Source organism: Leptonotus elevatus, chromosome 17 (genome assembly GCF_054856555.1).
Source record: "Leptonotus elevatus isolate MCC_2025b chromosome 17, RoL_Lele_1.0, whole genome shotgun sequence".
Classification (NCBI taxonomy): Eukaryota; Metazoa; Chordata; class Actinopteri; order Syngnathiformes; family Syngnathidae; genus Leptonotus; species Leptonotus elevatus.
In genome coordinates, this window is record NC_141255.1 from 8,842,258 (window position 1) to 8,861,114 (window position 18,857).

Genomic DNA, 18,857 nt, shown 5'->3' on the forward strand with positions numbered 1-18,857 from the left:
TTGAATTTGCAAATGCACATTTAATCAAGCAATAGCAGTAATCAGATTCCAGATAAATGCAGTACAGATTTGTATGTAAAAAATAAATAACGATATGGTTGATTCACAGTTCAGGGCAATTTTCAAGGCTTTCGATTTGCAGGGCGCTACACCTTGTAGGACCCCGGGGAGATCTTGGCCGGCTGCATCGGGAGCTCGTCGGAGGTGTCCACCGGGTTGTCGTAGCTCTGAGAGTCGTCCTCGCCATGCTGGCGACTCGCAAAATTCACAAAGACCTGCGGAAGAAACCAGAACAGTAAGAAGAGGCGCGCCTTTTGGCTTGATGCATAAGTCACGTAAAAGAAAAGAAAAAACATCACATGGGAGGGTTGTTACTACGTAATTCAGAAGGCTCTTAAAAGAAAAAAAGTTTCATAGAGGATCATGTATTAAAGTCATCTATAAGGCCACAAGATGACATTTGCACAGCAAGTTCAGTTTTTAAAACCCAAAGTCACACATTTTTACAGCTGATTTATTTTCCAACTCAATTCTACGACAAGTATAAAAAATAAATAAAAAATCAAGACCCTTCTACAAGAAAAAGCAGGAAATCTCAATGCCCTTTACAAGTAAAAAATGGGAGCATTCTTAGTAATGCTGGGTCATGTTTAACTCATTCACTGCCATTGACGGCTATTGACGTCAAAAATTCATTTGAACTATTTCTATTTAACATTTTTTTTTCACTTCTGTTAACAAGAGTATGAAAAACCTAGATTTTTTTTATTGTACATTTAGAACAGATATCACATTTATGATTAATCGTGAGTTAACTATTGAAGTCATGCGATTAATTACAATTAAAAATTAGGAGTGTCGGGCAATTAAAATCTTAATTCATTGCATGACTTGAGTTAACTCACGATTAATCACAATTTTTATATCTGTTCTAAAAAAATATATAAATTCTAGGTTTTCATACTCTTGCTAACAAAGGTAGGAAAAAAAGTTCAACTAATAGAAATAGTTCAAAATAATTTTTGACGTCTATAACCGTCAATGGCAGTGAATGAGTTAATAAAAGCAAGTCCTTGACAATGTCGTCTCGGGTGCAAATGTGCCCACATACAAAGTGCCAGCAACGACTTGACAAGCTGACGCCTCAAAGGCGCTTAAGATGGGGCCATTTTCCTTTCAAATGGTCACTTTGCTCTTCGCCGCCATAGCCTCGGGCCGCGTGGATCGATATTAATTGCGGCGTGAACTCGGCATTCTACACCAGGTCAAGGATGCTCGCGATCGATCACCAGCTGAGAGGTGACTGTCGGGTCCTCCACGCGTCGCGCGGACAACCTTGCTCCGGCTTGTATTTACAAAAACATCCCGTGTTCGTAAACAAGAAATGACAGTGAAGATAAAAAAATGTAAGCAAAAGTTAAACACAATTAAGCTTTTTAAAATTTAACAAAAAAAAAAAAAAAAGAGAAGAAAATCATTTCTGAAAAATGCATTATTTGTTTGTTATTTATTTATCATTTATACTATAGGTAGGGATGGCCACTTTTTTTTTTTTTAGACCTATACCAGCATGAGTTCTCAACTGGATTAGTTACCGATACCAACAGCGAGTATTGATACCAATAGTACGTTTGATACATAAAATAAAATAAGAAAACATAATTTTTAAAGAATTAATTTTAAAAAACAACAACTCTATAGCATTTTTGTTTAAAATTCCAAGAAATTAATGGCAATTTTCTATTCTTCCAAGTTCCAGATCATAAAATGACCATAAGAGGTAGGCCACCATCGCGAGTACTTATACCTTGAAATAAGGTATCGGTACTTGCCCATCCCTAATATGTACCTACATCAGGGCTGGACTGGCCATCTGGCGTAGAGGGCAGATGTCCAGTGGGCCGGCCTCTTTTGGGGCCGATGCAGTGCTTTTTAATTATTATTTTACCCCAAGAGACTGGCCCGCATTTTGGAGAGACCAGTCTGTTAATCCATTTCGAATATAGATAGCAAACTGAAACATCATGGATAAACATCAGTGGCAGAAATACACGTTAGGCAAGAGTCAAGCTGGGCCGGGGTGGGCCAAAGTCAAAATGCCAGGGGCGATTTCTTTGTGCCAATCCAGCCCTGACGTAAATACTGTATATGATCAATGCCCTGCAGTGTCATAAAATAGTAGACATATATAAAAAATAAAAAATAAAAAGAGAGAGAAAATTGAATTTCCATGGAATAAAAAATAATGAATGAACAATTAGAAAAATATTATCAAATTGAATTATTATTATTTATAAAAAAAGTTTTTTTTTTTTTTTTTAACAATGAAAAAGTCTCTGCTTGTTGATTTGAACACAATCCTCCAACAGCCTACAGCGAGGGCCGCTGACCTTTCGTGACCCCGCAGCGGTCATTGTGACCTGGCAGCCGCCAATCTGAATCTGCTGCTGAGCTAATAGCGGTCTCCAAGGGGCGGACACACTCGCCACTGTGCGCCTGATTGCCGCCGCGCTCTGGTTCGGCTAAAATAAAAATCGGCCGTCGCCTCGGATCGATTCGGACGGCTGCCGGGTCGAATGGCACCGGCAGGCGGGCGAACGCTGCGCTGGTTTAACGGTCAGGAGGGGAGAGAACCAGGATGTGTTTTCAGTCTCAAATTATTTTATCAAGTCATTGGTGAATTACAATCCGTTATAACTATAAAATAGGATTGAGAATTAATTATTATTATTTCCCCAAACATACATATTGACATTTGAAGGGCTTTTGTGTCAAAGTCAATGCTGCCTTTTTCTTAATGATGAATTTGGACTTTTGTCATTTCCAAGGCCGTACCTGGTCCAGGGTGGTCTGCGACACGGAGTAGTCATCCACGCCAAGCGTTCGCCGCTGGTCGGTGAAGTGTCGAAAGATGTGCGCCAGCGCCCCCTGGCTCGCCGGCAGCTGGTACTGCAATGTGTTGTGATGCTTCTCCTTCAAGACGCTGCCCGGGAACGTCCGCTCCACAAAGTCCTCCACGGGTTTCAAGAGTGGGGGGCTGCCCCCCACGCGAACTGACAACGTGTAGCCGTCGCCGAACCTGCAACGGCCGTTAGCTTCTTTTTATTTATTAATTGTGAAGAATTATGAAAACTGGATGAGAGGGCCCACTAGGATTGTTTAACTCATTCACTGCCATTGACGGCTAAAAACGTCAAAAATTCAATAGTTCAACATTCAGAGTATGAAAAGCTAGAATTTTTTTATTGTACATTTCGAACAGATATGAAATTTGTGATTAATTGTGAGTCAACTAGTGCAGTCATGCGATTGATTACGATTTAAATTGTAATCACCTGACGCCCCAAATTTTCAATAATCTTTTCTTTTTTTTTTTATTCATTCACTGCCATTGACGGCTATAAACGTCGAAAATTCATTTGAACTATTTCTATATGTTAATTTTTTTCCCCCACTTTTGTTAACAAGAGTATGAAAACCTAGATTTTTTTATCATTGTACATTTAGAACAGATATCAAATTTGCGATTAATCGTGAGTTAACTAGTGAAGTCATACGATTAATTACAATTAAAAAAATGTATTGCCTGTCGCCCCTAATTTTTAATAATCTTTATTTTAATTAATTTATGGCAGTGAATGAGTTAATTTCACCCCAAAAAACAATGACAACATTACTTTTTTTTTTTTCGGCAATGAGGGGGTACATTTTTTTTCAATGTTATTTTCAGAATTTTAAAATTTTTTTGAGCATTATAAAAAGTGAGAAAGTTCATGTTTCTCAGTATTGAATAAATTAGATGATTGGAGTGGAGAAGACATCACAGCAAACAATCATTTTCACGCATGCTGGAATGGAGTGCATACGGGGAGGGTGAGCATGTGTTACAAGTGAGCAGCGGGGGGGCAAGATGTGAGCGCCAACCCCTGCGGTGACTTCTCTACATTGCTGAGAGGTACGAGATGGAGGCATTGAGGTTGGCCCACGTGCGCAACTCCAACTGAGGGCAAAAGCTCATTTCATATGGAGATCGTTTTTGGAGTTTTAACAAATATCACAAAAGAGAAATCAAAGTGAAGGTTGTTTACCCCCGCAACTGTATAAAATACCAGACAACCGGAGAAGTGGATTTGTAATACTACACTGACGAATACCGTTTTTGAAAGTTAAAAAATATTAAACATGAGGGCCAGATAAAATATTTCAATTATACAAAAAAAAGTTTTTTTAGTTTTAAATGAATTTCATGAAATATGAGAATATTGTTTGAAAAGAAGTATCGGAAATAAATATCTGTATTACAAAAAAATTGTCAGACTAAGAACATCAAAGAATTTTATGCAATAAACAATGAGAGGGCAAACTTAAATTTGACTAAGTATCAGAAAACAGATGTTACAAATTTTAAGAATGAAAGAATCTTAGAATATATTGGATGATATGAGCCACTAAGATATTCAAACTTTACAAAAATTGGACAACAGGTAGATTAAAAAAAACTTGTAAAGGATTTCACTAAATATCGGACAAGAGCATTTGTTCAGTTCTCTCTCTCTCTCTATATATATATATATATATATATATATATATATATATATATATATATATAAAAAGGCCACCAATTACATTAAGAATTTTAAAGAATTCAATGAATAATCCGCGAAGAGCCAACAATTTTTTCTTAAAAAAAATAAAAATCTTCACCATTATTATTATTATTATTATTTTAAGGAATTTTGCAAAACATCAAACAAAAGAGTCTAACTAAAATTGGTAAATCTTTAAACAGTTATGCTAACTATAAGAATTACACAAAATGTCTGATGAGAACCAACTGACCCCCCCCCCCCCCATTTTGCTGAAAAATGCATTCAAAATGGATAATTTGAAATGATTATTGAGAATTGTCCCAAATGTTACAATTTGAACAAAATATGGACCACTTAGAGAACCCAATTGGATGGATGGACGTAAAAAAGGTTGTGACGCGGCACGTGGCGAGCGACAACAGACACGACCTCGTCCTTAATTGCCTTTTCCGCTCATTAACAGGCTGCCACGCCTCATGAAACATTAATCACTGCGAGGAGATGGCAACGCTTAATTAGGAATTATTCTCGACGTGGCGTGTTCAAATAAATAAATAAATAATTAAATAGCTAAATGGATGCCTATGATGCTGGCGCAATATCTCAACGGTGCTTCCAGTCGGAGGATGGCGCGGGAACAAAAGATGCATTAAGAAACACGTTTACAACCCCGTGTAAAAAGTGTGCAAAATTGCAGCCGTGTCGTAAACGCACTTTACGGCTCCAAATGGACAAGATGATGCAAGGCTGAGCCGCTAAAACGTCTGCCTGCTAACCACTTTGGCAAGCTCAGTCAAGATGTCGAAACAAATAGGAACATTTATTGCCAGGTGAATGGAATGGAGCTTGCCTCCACTATTTTTTATTTATTTTTGGGGGTCTTCAACCAGTGTGTCTTTATTGTAATATGATCCCGTTTTTGTTTTCCCGTTTTCAACTGCAACAAGGACAGAACATAGTAGACATGAGGCATTGTGTATTTTTAACTCATTCACTGCCATTGACGGCCATAGACGTCAAAAATTAATTTGAACTATTTCTATTAGTTTAACATTTGTTCTACTTTTGTTAATAAGAGTATGAAAACCTATATTGTTTTTTAATTGTACATTTAGAACCGATATAAAATGTGATTAATTGTTAACTAGTGAAGTCATGCGATTAATTACAATTAAACATTTTAATCGCCTGATGCCCCGAATTTTTAATAATCTTTAAGTCGCGTCAGGCGATTAAAATGTTTAATTGTAATTAATCGCATGACTTCAATAGTTAACTGACGATTAATCACACATTTTCTATCTGTTCTAATAGTACAATAAAAAAAATTACCTAGGTTTTCATACTCTTGTTAACAAAAGTGAAAACAAATAAAAACCAATAGAAATAGTTCAAATGAATTTTTGACGTCTATAGCCGTCAATGGCAGTGAATGAGTTAAGACTAAATGAGAATGTTATAAAATGTATACAAAAAAAATACATATTTTCTCGCGCACACAGCCACATACTCTATTTCAACCTGTAAATATATATCCGGAATGGATGGAATGGACGGTCACTCACCTGCTCTTCAGATGCTGGATGCTGCCGAGACATTTGAAGTGTCCGTTCACCATGATGGCCATGCGTGTGCACAGCGCTTCACACTCCTCCATACTGTTTGCAAAACACAAAAATAACGGTCAACTTTTAAAATGTTTTCTTCGTTTTTATGGCAATAAACGGTGCACCTGTGTGAGGTGAGAACGACAGAGCGTCCCTCCTTGACCACGCTCAGGATGCAGTCCCACAAGAAGCGGCGGGCTTTCGGGTCCATCCCGGTGGTCGGCTCGTCCTGCCAAAACATTCGCCATGTTGTGTTCATTTTGAAAAAGAAAAAAAACTTGACCGAACAGCTGACATGAGTTAGTATTCTACAAAAAACTAGATCGACTTAGCATCATGAAATTTGTTAGCTATGTTTTCTGTATCATGAATGGAGCCACAAACAAAAGTATCAAGAAACTATGGCCAAAAAGACACAGGAAGTCTGCCATTTTGATTTGAAGCAGCCATTATAGTATTCAACAAGCCAGATAGACTTCTGGTAGACGAATCAGCCATTTTGTTTTCACTTTTCATTCAAGAGGAGACCCAGAGAAAAAGTTTCAAAAGATCATGCCAGAAAAGACAGAGGAGTTCTGCCACTTTAATTGGGGTAGCCATTTTAGGGTCATTTAGGCTTCTTCAAAAGTGACCAAACAAATTTTGTCCCACATTTACAAGACTTCGGGAACTGAGAGGTGCAGCCTTGTTGTGGGCTCACCAGGAAGACGAGCGGAGGACAGCCGATCAAGGCGATGGCAGTGGAAAGTTTGCGCTTGTTGCCGCCGCTGAAGGTGCCCGCCGGCTTGGTAGCATATTTGACCAGGCCCAGTTTCTGAATGCCCCACTCAGTCACCTTTTGGGTACACACACACACACACACACACACACAGGAAGGAACAAGCCCAGCTTTTCAGATCAAATCTAGGGGTGCCAGACAATTTTCAATCGTAATTAATCGCATGACTTACAATTGTTAACTCACGGTCATCTGTTCTAAATGTCCAATCAAATATTGTTCATACTCTTGTTAACATAAAAGTGGAAAAAATGTTGAACTAATAGAAATATGGCTGCATCTTTTAGTTATTGATACAGTAATTTCATAAAAGTGAGTTAAAAATAAAAAGATGTACTGTAAAAAACGAGCATTTGTAAGACATTGGTGACAGGTTAGTGCATTTCTCTTTTCATATTAAGCACTATCTAATCTTTAACATTAGGTATTTTGTGAAATTCTGCACAAATTGTAAAATACAACTTGACCCCAGTCTCCACAAAATTACATTTATTACAGCAAAATTTTGTCTGCTGCATTGCTACGGGAATTCCCACAGTACAAGCTTTCCAAGTAAGGGGCGGTCATTAATCGTCGTGCGTTAAAAACATTAGTGGCGTTAAAGGAACTTTTAATTAACTCAAAATTAACGCAATAAAAAAACTGTAATTACGAGGACATGTGCGCAATTATGAATCAAAAGTTGTGGAACATACACTAGTGTAAATAATTCATTAAGTGGTGCAATACAACATTCCACCAACACGGGCCCCGTGACAAACACAGCTCATATACAAGGATCATGGAAATATGATTTATGAGGACATGTATCTTATTTATTCAACAAATAAGAAGTCATCTTAACTATCGCACATCTCGACTTGGCCTCATCGTTAACTTTTCTTTCCATGTCCCCCATGCAAACAAATGAGGTGGGCCTGTGTGCGGTTACCATGGCGACCTCCTTTTCCGGAACCCCTCGCAGCCTGGCGTAGAACTCCAGATGCTCTCGGCCCGTTAAGAGGTCGTTGATGGCGTCAAACTGGGGGCAGTAGCCCATGTTCTGGTGCACGGCCCTCATTTCGGTTCTTATGCTGGGAAAGAGAGAGCGTTTTCAACAATATCTTAGATGATAAGAAATCTTGTTGGATACAAAAATTTTACAAAGACCCCCCCCGCCCTCCAACTACGATTAGTGGCCTATTGTTAAATTGCCTAAACTATATAAATCCCTTCATAAATGCTCATTAACTCCTCCTTTAATACTTGTTTTTATCATAAATGTTAACATTTTCCTCACACCAAAGGCTAAGGCATCAAGAACGTGATTATGGTTTTCCAGTTCTCACCTGTATCCATTAAGGAAGGCCTCGCCACTGGAAACCGGGATGTCGCCTGTCAGCATCTTAAAGGTGGTCGTCTTCCCGGCCCCGTTGATCCCCAGCAAGCCGAAGCACTGGCGAAGGACGCGATAGGAATGACTGACTTTAAGATTCAATATAGATGTGAATAGGGACCGAAAAGCAAAATGACAGTCAAACCCTAGCGTGGCTAGTGACAAGACTTTTTTAAATATGCAACAAAAGGTTGCAATTTGATTACAATCCGAAAAGGTTTGTAAAATCTTAATTGTTTTTAATGTATGTTCACTTTTCGTTAGTGTATTATGCAATGTATATGTTTAAAAAATAAAGTTCCATAATTTAAATGAGTTGAGTTGAATTGAAAACTGTTACATTACATATTTTGAAAGATTTTTTTTATAAAATATTAGACAATCAAGGGCCAGCTAAAATGTTTACATTTCACTAAAATCGAACAGCAATTGTTCAGAAATTGATTGAATTGAAATGAGAATCGCACAAAAGATCACAACTTATTTTTTTCGATTTCAGGGGGAAATTTTAAAAACAGTCAGATAACAGTTCGTTTAGGAATTTTTAAGAACTTTGCAGAAACTCGAAGAAATGTTAAGAATTTTAAAAACATCTGAAATTTTTTAAAGAAATTGCGCGGACATGAAAGAATTAGGAATAAATATAATATTGGTCAATTCGAGGATTCACTTGAGCAAGTCAGATGGAAAAATAATGTCTAGCCGCCTCTTTGTAGCATTGTGACAAATACACAAACATAACAATATACTACTAAGTCAACATGGCCGACACCGGGGACTGTTGCAGCTGGAAGGGGTTTCACAGGGTCCTAGATCCTGCCACCGGCATAAATATTTGATTACTACCACTCCTGGATCTCTTGACTAGTCCTCAGGAACGTGTAGGAGATGGGCTATGCTGCATGTAAATAATGCATGGAAATGTGCGACGGCCTGCCGTGAATCCCAATTCCGAGCTGGCATTTACACGGCGGCGCTCGGTAAACAGCGACGCTGGGGATTGATGCGTCCAATCACGGCCGCCTGTCAGCATTTGAGATTACGCAGAAAGCTAGCGAGTGGTCGCTGGCAGCGCTCAATGTGTAATCAGGGTGGACGTGACGCTGATTTCTACAAGCACATTTCTTTGAAAGTTATTCATGTCGGAGATGTATAAGAGGTTCTATCTGTCTTTAAAACAGAACTAAACCCACATTTTCTTTTTCTTAGTGCACCAGTCAAAACACATAATACTAATACTGCGTTTGTGGAGTAAAAAATAAACATATTGCCTAGCATTAAGTATCAACTGACCACATACATTAAATTTTTCCATTAAAGAAAAACCTCAAATGTGATCACGAGATGCAGCAGTATTTGGCTCACCTCTGCCGCAGGTATGCCCACGCAGAGCCGGTCCACGGCGGGGATGCGCTTCCCCGGATACACCTGGAGGGAGCACAGCCGGCGAACCGGTGAGGTCACCGACAATAATAGCATGAAACGAATAAATAAACAGCAGCAGGGAAGCATGGAGGCGGGAAAACAGCGGAGATAATTTGGAACAATTAATGGCAGCCCGGTTGGGGGGGGGGGGGGGGAGGCATCAAGGACACCATCACACATTTGCTTGAATAATATTACAAATATTTTCACTGTATGAGCGTACTCGCTGTACATATATATGCATGGACATGTATCGATTTTTGAGTGGCTTTTGTGATAAGCAAATCCCGCGATGATCATAAAGCTACAAATTATTTGATCACAAATTTTTTTTATTTTTGTATTTACCATTGGTAAATATAGTGCGCTTATACAAGCACTTTACCATACATTGCAAAAGTGTTTTATTTGAAAACATATCTTACTCATAATTTCTTTAATGAACACATTTGAACTACATTTACACATTTAGAGTCAAGGGGCGGCCACAATTTAATGAACATTATATTTAGATGACACGGCAGTTTTCCGACTCCAAACAAACTTCTCCCAGTGCCTCTCAATCCGCGTCAGACGCGCGCTACTTTTTTAACGTCTAACGCGCCTTCAAAGTGCGACGTATGGCGAGGACGGAAGGCAATTAAAGGATAATCACGCCACGATTGAAGCGTAGCGGCAGCTGTCGCCATACGAGGGCTGCTCGTTGCATCTGATGAGACAGGTGAGGGGACGCTGCAGAATTGAGTTGGGAGGGAAAAAAACACGACTGTTAACTTGGCCTGTGAATCATGAAGAGACACAGCAAATTATTTTGGTGCCAAATTTGTCCAAAATGTTGTGTTTGATTGCTAGCACATTTGAAAGGTACAACCCTGTAAAATTGAAGAAGATAATTATTTTAAAAAACATGCGCACATTTATTTTTGCGTTTTGAAGTGAGCAGAGATTCTGTTCGGCACTCTAGAATTGAAAAAAAAAATAAAAATCTGCCCTCAAAATTTGCTTGACTTAGCGTCATCAAATCTGGTAGATTAATGCTGCATTCGAGGATGGTCGGAAGTCTGACTTTTCAGAGTTCAAACCAGGAAGTGACTACTGGAACGACCCCTTGAACTCGGAAATTCCACCTGCGAAGTCGGAAAAAAAAGGACCCGACTTCACCGGCGGACTACAAGTGACGTCACTCGCTCTACAATGGTGACCCATTTGGAAACACCCACCATGAATGGTAAAACGCTATTTACTCGAGTAAAACACTAGATAGCTTTTCTTCATTCATAAAAATTCGACATAATTTCACGTAACACGTACGTGACAGTATGCCGCTATTTCCCTGCATGAAATTATACGGTGAACTACGGAATGCTTAAGAAATAAGATGAACACAATAAATGAAGCAAAATTGCTAGAAGGTAAATTTGCTGGAGGTCAAAATGAGTTTTGAGGACCAAAATAAAAAACAATTGATCACTATCCGCCATTTTGGTTGTTTACTTTCGTCTCGAACGCTTTCAGGTCGAAACTGGGAAAACAACTCGGAAATATCCGCCTTCCGAACATCCTCGAATGCAGCAATAGTTCCACAAAAAAGCCTCAATAATCCATTAACGGAACGTTACATGGAGTCCGCCATTTTGGATCTGGCCCAAACACAAACATTTGACCAAAACACAAAAAACTGAGCCCCCAAAGCCAGTTCGACTTGGCAACATGAAATTTGGTTGGCCTTTCTATTGTGAGTAGACCCACAAAAAAGTCTCAAGAAGTACCAGGAGTGTTCCATTTTGGTTTGAAGCATATATTTTGAATATACCGGTTTGACTAAGCAATTCGACAGGAGTCTGTCATTTTGGTTTGAAGTGGCCATGTTGGCTCTGTATAGAATCAGACAAAACAGATCCAACCCCCCAAAACTAGTTTGACTAGGGCTGTCTATCAGTTGTAGACCAACAAAAAGGAGGAAGTCTGACATTTTGGTGTAAAGTGGCCATTTTAGGATTGCATGTCTGTGCAGGGACAGAAAAGACAACATTGAAGAAAATAAACAACACCTTCGTAAGATCATAAATCCTCAAAAGGTCGTTCTGGGCCTTCCCAGCGTACACCCGCTCCCGTTCACGAACTACGTCCACATCCTCTTTGTCCGTGGATAACGATTTAGCTGAAATTAACCTGGTGAAGGCCACAAAAACATGTCAATCTCTTGCCTGGTGAACGGACAGGTGGGCAAGTTGTCACCTGGGTTTACAGAAGAACTTGTACTGAATGAGAAGAGTGATGGCAAACATGACAGCTCCTTGGATGGACATGGCGCACAGGTTCTTCCCCACCATATCCCAGCTAAGCGGCTCTTTGAAGCGATCTTCGCCTAATAATAGGCGACAAAAAAGAAGGACAGTAAACGGTTAACAGAGGATAAAAAAAGAAGAAGATTTTCCCAGCTCTTTAAAGTGTTTAGTCATATTTCTTGGCAACAGTTTAAAATGCCATTTAGCCTTTAAAAAACACGGAAATCACTATTCATCGCGTCATGACTATGCGGCACATTTTATGACTGCTATGCTGCGTAGCAGATTTCGACGTTCTCACCAAAATTGCTGTAGAGGTTGGCCATGGCTTGGTTCTTGGCCATGTCAATCAGTCCTCTGCCCAGACAGAAGTGAGGGAAGATGAGAAGCACTTGTTTCACAATGTCGTTGATGTACGACACTTCCTGGGAAGTAAAGAAAAGGTTTTTTTATTTTTTATACTTGCACTTTTTGGAACCTTTCTACGACGGAAAAACCTTAAAACAAAGTCATCGGAACGCGGTCGCCAGAGCTAATGTGAGATCAATAGGTGCAATTACAGCTCTTCTCTCGGCCGGTTGTTCATCACGCGGATGTGAGAGATTTCTCCTCAACGATGATGGAACGCTCAACACCTCCCCTTTACGCCCATAAATCATTCACCGACACTTTTCAAGGCGCAGGAGTCTTATCTGACCCGTCGCCGCGTTCCTGTTCCCGTGGTGTGCCGACATTCATAAACGGGGAAGAGGCGGGGGGGGGGGGGAGTGGGGAATGTGACGGGGGGACTGTACAAACCTCTGATAGAGCAAAATGAGGTACGAGAAGCTATGTGGCATGGTTTGTTTCTGCTCATTTTAAGCTATGTGGCGCATTTTACATAAGCTAAACAGCACTTCCTTATATATGCTTTGTGACACATTTTATTGACGCCATACTGCACATTTTCTATACAGCAATATTTTATATTTGATAACACTATTCGTAACATACTTAAGCTATGTGGCACATTTTATATTCCCGATATGTGATGTTTGTGTATGCATTATGTGGCACATTATGCAGACACTTTTTTGTTCATTTTTTTTAGCATACTACTGGTTATTTGTTAAAAAAAAAAAAATTATACACACACATTTACCCATTTACATGTACAGTTGTATACCTATGCAGTACGTTACGGCACAAGTACTGTACCTCCTCTGCTAATAAGACCGTTTTCTTAAAAATGTACAAAAAAGAGCTTGAAATGCTAATAATGCGTGATGTGACTGACAGACGAGGCCTCAGCAAAGACTGAAGCGACTCGTGGTTTGCAAATGAACACCAGCTAAAAGATGGATGACAACCGCGGCTATCAAAGAGAATGTGGGAAAACGGGCGTCTTTGAGGATGGAGGAACTCTGTTAAGACCGCCCCCTGCTGGGCAGGCAACCTTTGTTTGCCGCTAACTCACAATTAAGCCTTCACACACAAGCGCCTGCATATAGCTATCCAACAGTCCACATTTAGTAGGCTTTCTTCTTCAAAAAGTTGTACTCATCAGCTATGCGGCACCTATTGTATTGGTCGCTATGCAACGCTATTTATATACGCTATGTCATTTTATGTACATAGCAGGGTATACTTAACATAAAAGAACATAAGTTCTTTGGAGCACATTTTATAGAAGCTATGCAACACTACTCATATACACAGCATGCTGCAGCCGCTATGTAGCATATTTGATCAAAGCTACGCGGCCAATTTTATGTGCATTATGTGACAGGGCTATGCTGCACATTTTAAACATAGTTTGACACTTGGTACGTGTCATATACATAGCTATGCAGCACATTAAAAACACTTGCTATGCAGTACTGACTTGGTCGTCAAAAAGTTCCATGACGAAGGTGGCCACGCTGCCGTTGATGCCAATGAAAAGGTTGACGCAAGTGAGCACCACATAGGCCGTGCTGGGCACGCTGAACACGAACGACGCCGGGTACATCATGGGGGTGATCGACCACCTGTGGTAAATGGGAAAACGTCATGCATTAGCTATGCAGAACATTTAAAATACAAAACCATTATATATGCTAATTGGACTATTTGGTCTATATTGGGGAGCCCATTTTATGTAAGCTACGTTTCATATACATCATTCATCACATTTTTTGTACACCATGTGGAACACTTTCTGAACTCTATTTGTTGCGTACCCGTAGAAAAGCAGAAGCAGGACCAGAGCGGGCAGGTTGGGTGCGGAGACGTACGCCTCTTGTTGGAAGCACAAGAAGATGACGACAACGATGACACAAGGGACGGCGTAGTTGCACTGCAAACGACACAAATTCGTCTTCACCCGATCGCGCACGGCGCTGCTGCTGCTGCGGCGACGGCGCTACGTACCGCGTCCCAGGCAAAATTGGCCAACCAGTAGACAGTCGGGTTGACGCCGCTGACGAACTGCAGGTGCTTGCTTTTGCTCACTCGCTCCTGGATGAGGAAGAGGACGAAGCTGGCGGGGATGAAGGACATGGCGAAGATGACGCAGATGGACACCACCACGTCGGTGGAGGTCGAGGCCCTGCGGGGAAGGGCGAGGGTGAGCGACAGGCCATGACGCAAGGTTTTTCCTTCGCCACTCACAAAGCCACAAAGGAGAGCTGCTCCTTGGTCAGGTTGAGGGGGTGACTGGACGCGGAGATCCCATAACGCCGGGCGTCTGCTCCCGCCGGCAGGCCCGCCCTCAGGATGGCGTTGTTGGCCACGTTAAGGAAGGACACGACGCCGTGCCACGCCTGGTTGTAGAACCACACCTGCCATGGGCATTTAGTACAAACCACAACCACCAATCATATCAGGTTCATAGCACAAGTTAGAGCAGTGGTTCTTAACTTGGGTTCTGTGACAAACAAAACGTATGGTGTTCCACAGGGTTCTATTCTGGGGCTGCTTTCATTAGTCAGGTTTACATGCAATTGTTTAATTTTTACAAATGTACGTGTGATGTAATATCCGGTTCCATTCAGTTTTATTTTCACATTTCTTGAAAATTCAAATAAAAATGGGTGGATAGAAACCTAACTATTTTATCTCCTGCTTCTGGGTTCCATCTTAAGCAAACAGCGGTGGTTGTTTTAAAGTGCTCTATAAATATACAGTTAAGTGATGGGAGTAAGTGTCCTAACTGTATGATTTGTAATGCCAAGTTGAGCATCCTTAACTCATTCAGAACCAAAAACGTGTAAACACATTTAATACTTTGTCCTTCACTCCCAAATATGTATTTAAATGTTTTTTTTTCCAAATGTTTTTTTTTTTATGCAAGAGCACAGAATGCTTTGATGCAGCCTCTGACCTGAAGAGGTGGCTTGAAGCAATGGTAGTTATTACAAAAACGGCCAGTAGGTGGCATCAGAGTATAAGAGAGGCCCAGGGCCATATTGCAGAAAGCTCTTTTTGTCAATGTTTTCACCTGGAATGTGAATATTGATGAAACCTAGCTATATTCTAATGCTAATTGCTGCAAAATGGAAACAGATGCAAATGTACTTTTTTTTCCTGATGAAAGAAGAGACTCTAATCTTTGGTAGGTTCTATGTTTTTATAGCAATAGAACACAATAATCTGTGGGCCTTGCAAAATCAGTCAAAATGCAGTAAAACAGCTGAGAGCGAAGGGGGTTGCTAGTGAATGAGTAAATGGGGATGTCAACATTAAACATTTCATTGACAATAAAATGTTTTATGTACCTTCATTAGTATAAACATGACATTCTAATATTAAATTTTTGGAATATGAGTTATGAAGCAAAATCCAGCCATTTTTATCCATCTCGGGGCGGCCATTTTGCAATTTGCTGTCGACTTAAGATGACATCACAGTTGCTCAGGGCTCAGGCAACAACCAATCACACCTCACCTGTTTTCTGAAGCTGAGATGCGATTGGTTGTTGCCTCAGACCTCAGCAACTGTGATGTCATTTTTACGCGACAGCAAGTGGCAAAATGGCCGCCTTCTGCTATTGATAAATAACTGCTGAATTATGCTGCTTAACTCATATTCCACTAACACAATATTAACCAAAATACAAGAACACAACACTTTCTGAATTCAAGGTGAAGCGAGACAGATTTAATGAAGCGGCTACTTTCCTTTTTCATTTTGTACACCAGTAAACCCTATACCTTTGTCTTGAATTTGAATTTAAAAAAAAAATCATTTTTTTTTCTCAATGAAGAAGGTTTAGCAAACTGATGGGGTTTTCAGTACCATCACATGTTGCCATTCAGACTGAAATACCGATCATCTTTTCTCAAAACTGATCATTTGAGAATCGAAGTTTGTTTAATACATTGACCGAAAAAATGTGTGTACAATTTTACAGTTAAATGTTTCAAGAGTTGATTTAAACCATTAAAGTGAATTTTTAAGTGTTTTTTTTAAATGTTGGTTGATTTTTTTACTGGCACATCATTTCCATACTTCCATTTTGCGTCCATTCACGATACAAACAGCATTTAAAAAGTGGGTCAAGAATCTGTTGCGATTCTGTGATCCCGCGTGACGCTCGGGGTGCAAAGAGGTGGGGGGAAAAAAAGTGAGAGAACGGATGAAAGACAAAAGGCGGAGGGAGCGGGCTCCCCGGCTGATGCCACCACACTAATTAGGAGCGTGCGGCGTTTGGAGTGTCGGCAACAAACACTCGCCGCGTGGCTTTTTGTCGGCTTGCTCTCTCTCACACTTACGCACACGCACACGCACACGCACACGCACACGCACACGCACACAGCTACCTTCAGATTGTGCTTGGTTCCCAGCTTCTTGAGCAGCGTCTGGGCTGTGCGGAGGAGCTCGTCCGTCACGTTGGCCTAATGAAGACGAGGCAAAGCAAGACTTAATTGGACACACTCTGCAAACTTGGACAGTTAGGAAGTGGAATGCGGCGGGAGAGGAGCGCTCAGGTTTAAAAAATGATCTCGCCGCCGTTCGGGGCCTGGCGGGAAACGAGTGCAGAGGAAATGACGGGACGTTGACTTCCGTCGCCGCCATGCTGTTCCGAGCTGGCCGTGCAACAGAAGCGGCCGCCACATTACACGTGCGATTTAAATGCAAATGGACGTCCCCCTGTTGGGGCTCAAATTGATCATCAGCCAGACGGAGAGAGCACATGGAGTGAGGAGAAAAGCACTAAGGAAAAAGTGAGGACTACCTTTACGAACATCACAAAAAAAAAAAAAACGCACATTTTATATCTGTTCTAAATTTTATAATAAAATGTACAATAAAAAGTTGTCATACTCTTGTGAACATAAAAGTGGAAAACATGTTAAACTAATAGAAATATGTCATTGATACACACATTTCATGATAATTCATAAAATTGAGTTAAAATAAAAGATGTACTGTAAAAAACGAGTGTGATATTAATTTGTGGAGGTCATTTTTCTGCCACTAGATGGCATGATTGCATTTGTAAGCTATCTAATCTTTAACAAAGTAACTTGTGAAATTCTGTACATTTTTAAAATTGTAAAATACAACTTGACCCCAATCTCCCAAAATATATGCATTATTATTAAATGTATTACTGCAAAATTTTGATAAATTAGTGGCGTTAAAGGAACTTTAAATTAACTCAATATTAACGCACTAATTTTGACACCCCTAAAAAATACCTTTTGAAAAGTCAGATGGATTAGTGTAAAATGCTTTATTGAGAACAGTGGGGCCTTGACATACAAGTCATCTGACTTTAAGTTTTTCAAGATATGAATTGTCATTTGGTGGATTTTTTTGCTTTCGACATGCAAACGCAAACTTGAGAGTCTTTTTCACATAGGAGAAATAGCTAATATGACAGTAATTGATTGAGTATAATGAATCAATTAAAGTGGAACCTCAAGGCACCAATCATGTTGCAACTGTGGCTGCATGACGCGTTTTCTTACCTGGGAGTAATTGAAGACATCTTTCAGGTTCTGGAACGAGGCTTCGATTGCTGCCTCACTCAGGCGGACTTGGGAGTTTACAGCTCCAACTGAGATACCACCGTACCTTTTTTTTCCCAGACATTTTAAAACAAAAATGTAAACATCAAAGCCCATAAGTCCATTTCTACCTCATTTATATTACCTGGTTTTGCCAGCGTGCTCAAAAGTCTTGACCAGGAAGTCAGTCATATTCCGGCCCGTTAAATCCAGGAGTGTGTCAGTTGTGTTCTGGATCCTCTGTTAAAAAACAATTACATAAAAGGAATAAATAAAGCATCTTCATAACAGTCAATTAAGTGGAAAAAATTGCTGGCTGATGTTAAAGGAGCCTTATTAGATGCCCTTCTGTGAATAAATGGCTACATTGAAACCTCCAATTAGGAAGACACTGCGATGTGGATTCGCCACGCTGCTTGAACCCGAGCGTGTTTAGAGTGCTGACATAATACTAATTAAAGCTACGACCGACTGGCCAAGGTGCGCCGGACTGAGCAGAATCGTTAGACTTTCCTGTTTTACGGCACCCAGCTTGGCTGCTGTGCTCAAACGCACGTTTTCACAATTCAGGATTTTTTTTAATCAAATTTGGTAGTCGGGGTGGATCTCATGATTCTAAATTTTGGGTCTGTGATTACATTCGGAATCGATTTGCGATTCAGAACAATTTTTTATTCAAAATGATTTGATTGACTGATTTCTGCTTCAATTTATAGATGTGCAAAGAATCATCAAGATCTACTCCAGTCTGACTCGCTAACTTTGCTAATTAGCGCGCTACTCGTGGCAATTTTATCACTCAAGCGAGCGGCTATTCATG

At 40.2% G+C, this 18,857-nt stretch overlaps 1 protein-coding gene across 1 annotated transcript in view; it reads right to left on the minus strand.

Moving 5' to 3' along the window:
• LOC147159686 (phospholipid-transporting ATPase ABCA1) overlaps positions 1-18,857 on the minus strand; it is a 62,341-nt gene continuing 43,484 nt past the window's right edge. Inside the window, exons 33-50 of the mRNA XM_086058489.1 lie at positions 18,183-18,277; positions 17,999-18,104; positions 16,844-16,918; positions 14,694-14,863; positions 14,454-14,631; positions 14,264-14,379; positions 13,927-14,071; positions 12,364-12,487; positions 12,013-12,142; positions 11,826-11,946; positions 9,715-9,777; positions 8,303-8,409; positions 7,906-8,047; positions 6,897-7,031; positions 6,322-6,425; positions 6,155-6,247; positions 2,836-3,079; positions 1-275 (exon numbers count right to left, since the gene is read on the minus strand). Coding sequence (XP_085914615.1) covers positions 147-275; positions 2,836-3,079; positions 6,155-6,247; positions 6,322-6,425; positions 6,897-7,031; positions 7,906-8,047; positions 8,303-8,409; positions 9,715-9,777; positions 11,826-11,946; positions 12,013-12,142; positions 12,364-12,487; positions 13,927-14,071; positions 14,264-14,379; positions 14,454-14,631; positions 14,694-14,863; positions 16,844-16,918; positions 17,999-18,104; positions 18,183-18,277 — 2,277 coding nt within the window. The 3' untranslated portion in view covers positions 1-146. The remainder of the gene's footprint in view (positions 276-2,835; positions 3,080-6,154; positions 6,248-6,321; positions 6,426-6,896; positions 7,032-7,905; positions 8,048-8,302; positions 8,410-9,714; positions 9,778-11,825; positions 11,947-12,012; positions 12,143-12,363; positions 12,488-13,926; positions 14,072-14,263; positions 14,380-14,453; positions 14,632-14,693; positions 14,864-16,843; positions 16,919-17,998; positions 18,105-18,182; positions 18,278-18,857) is intronic.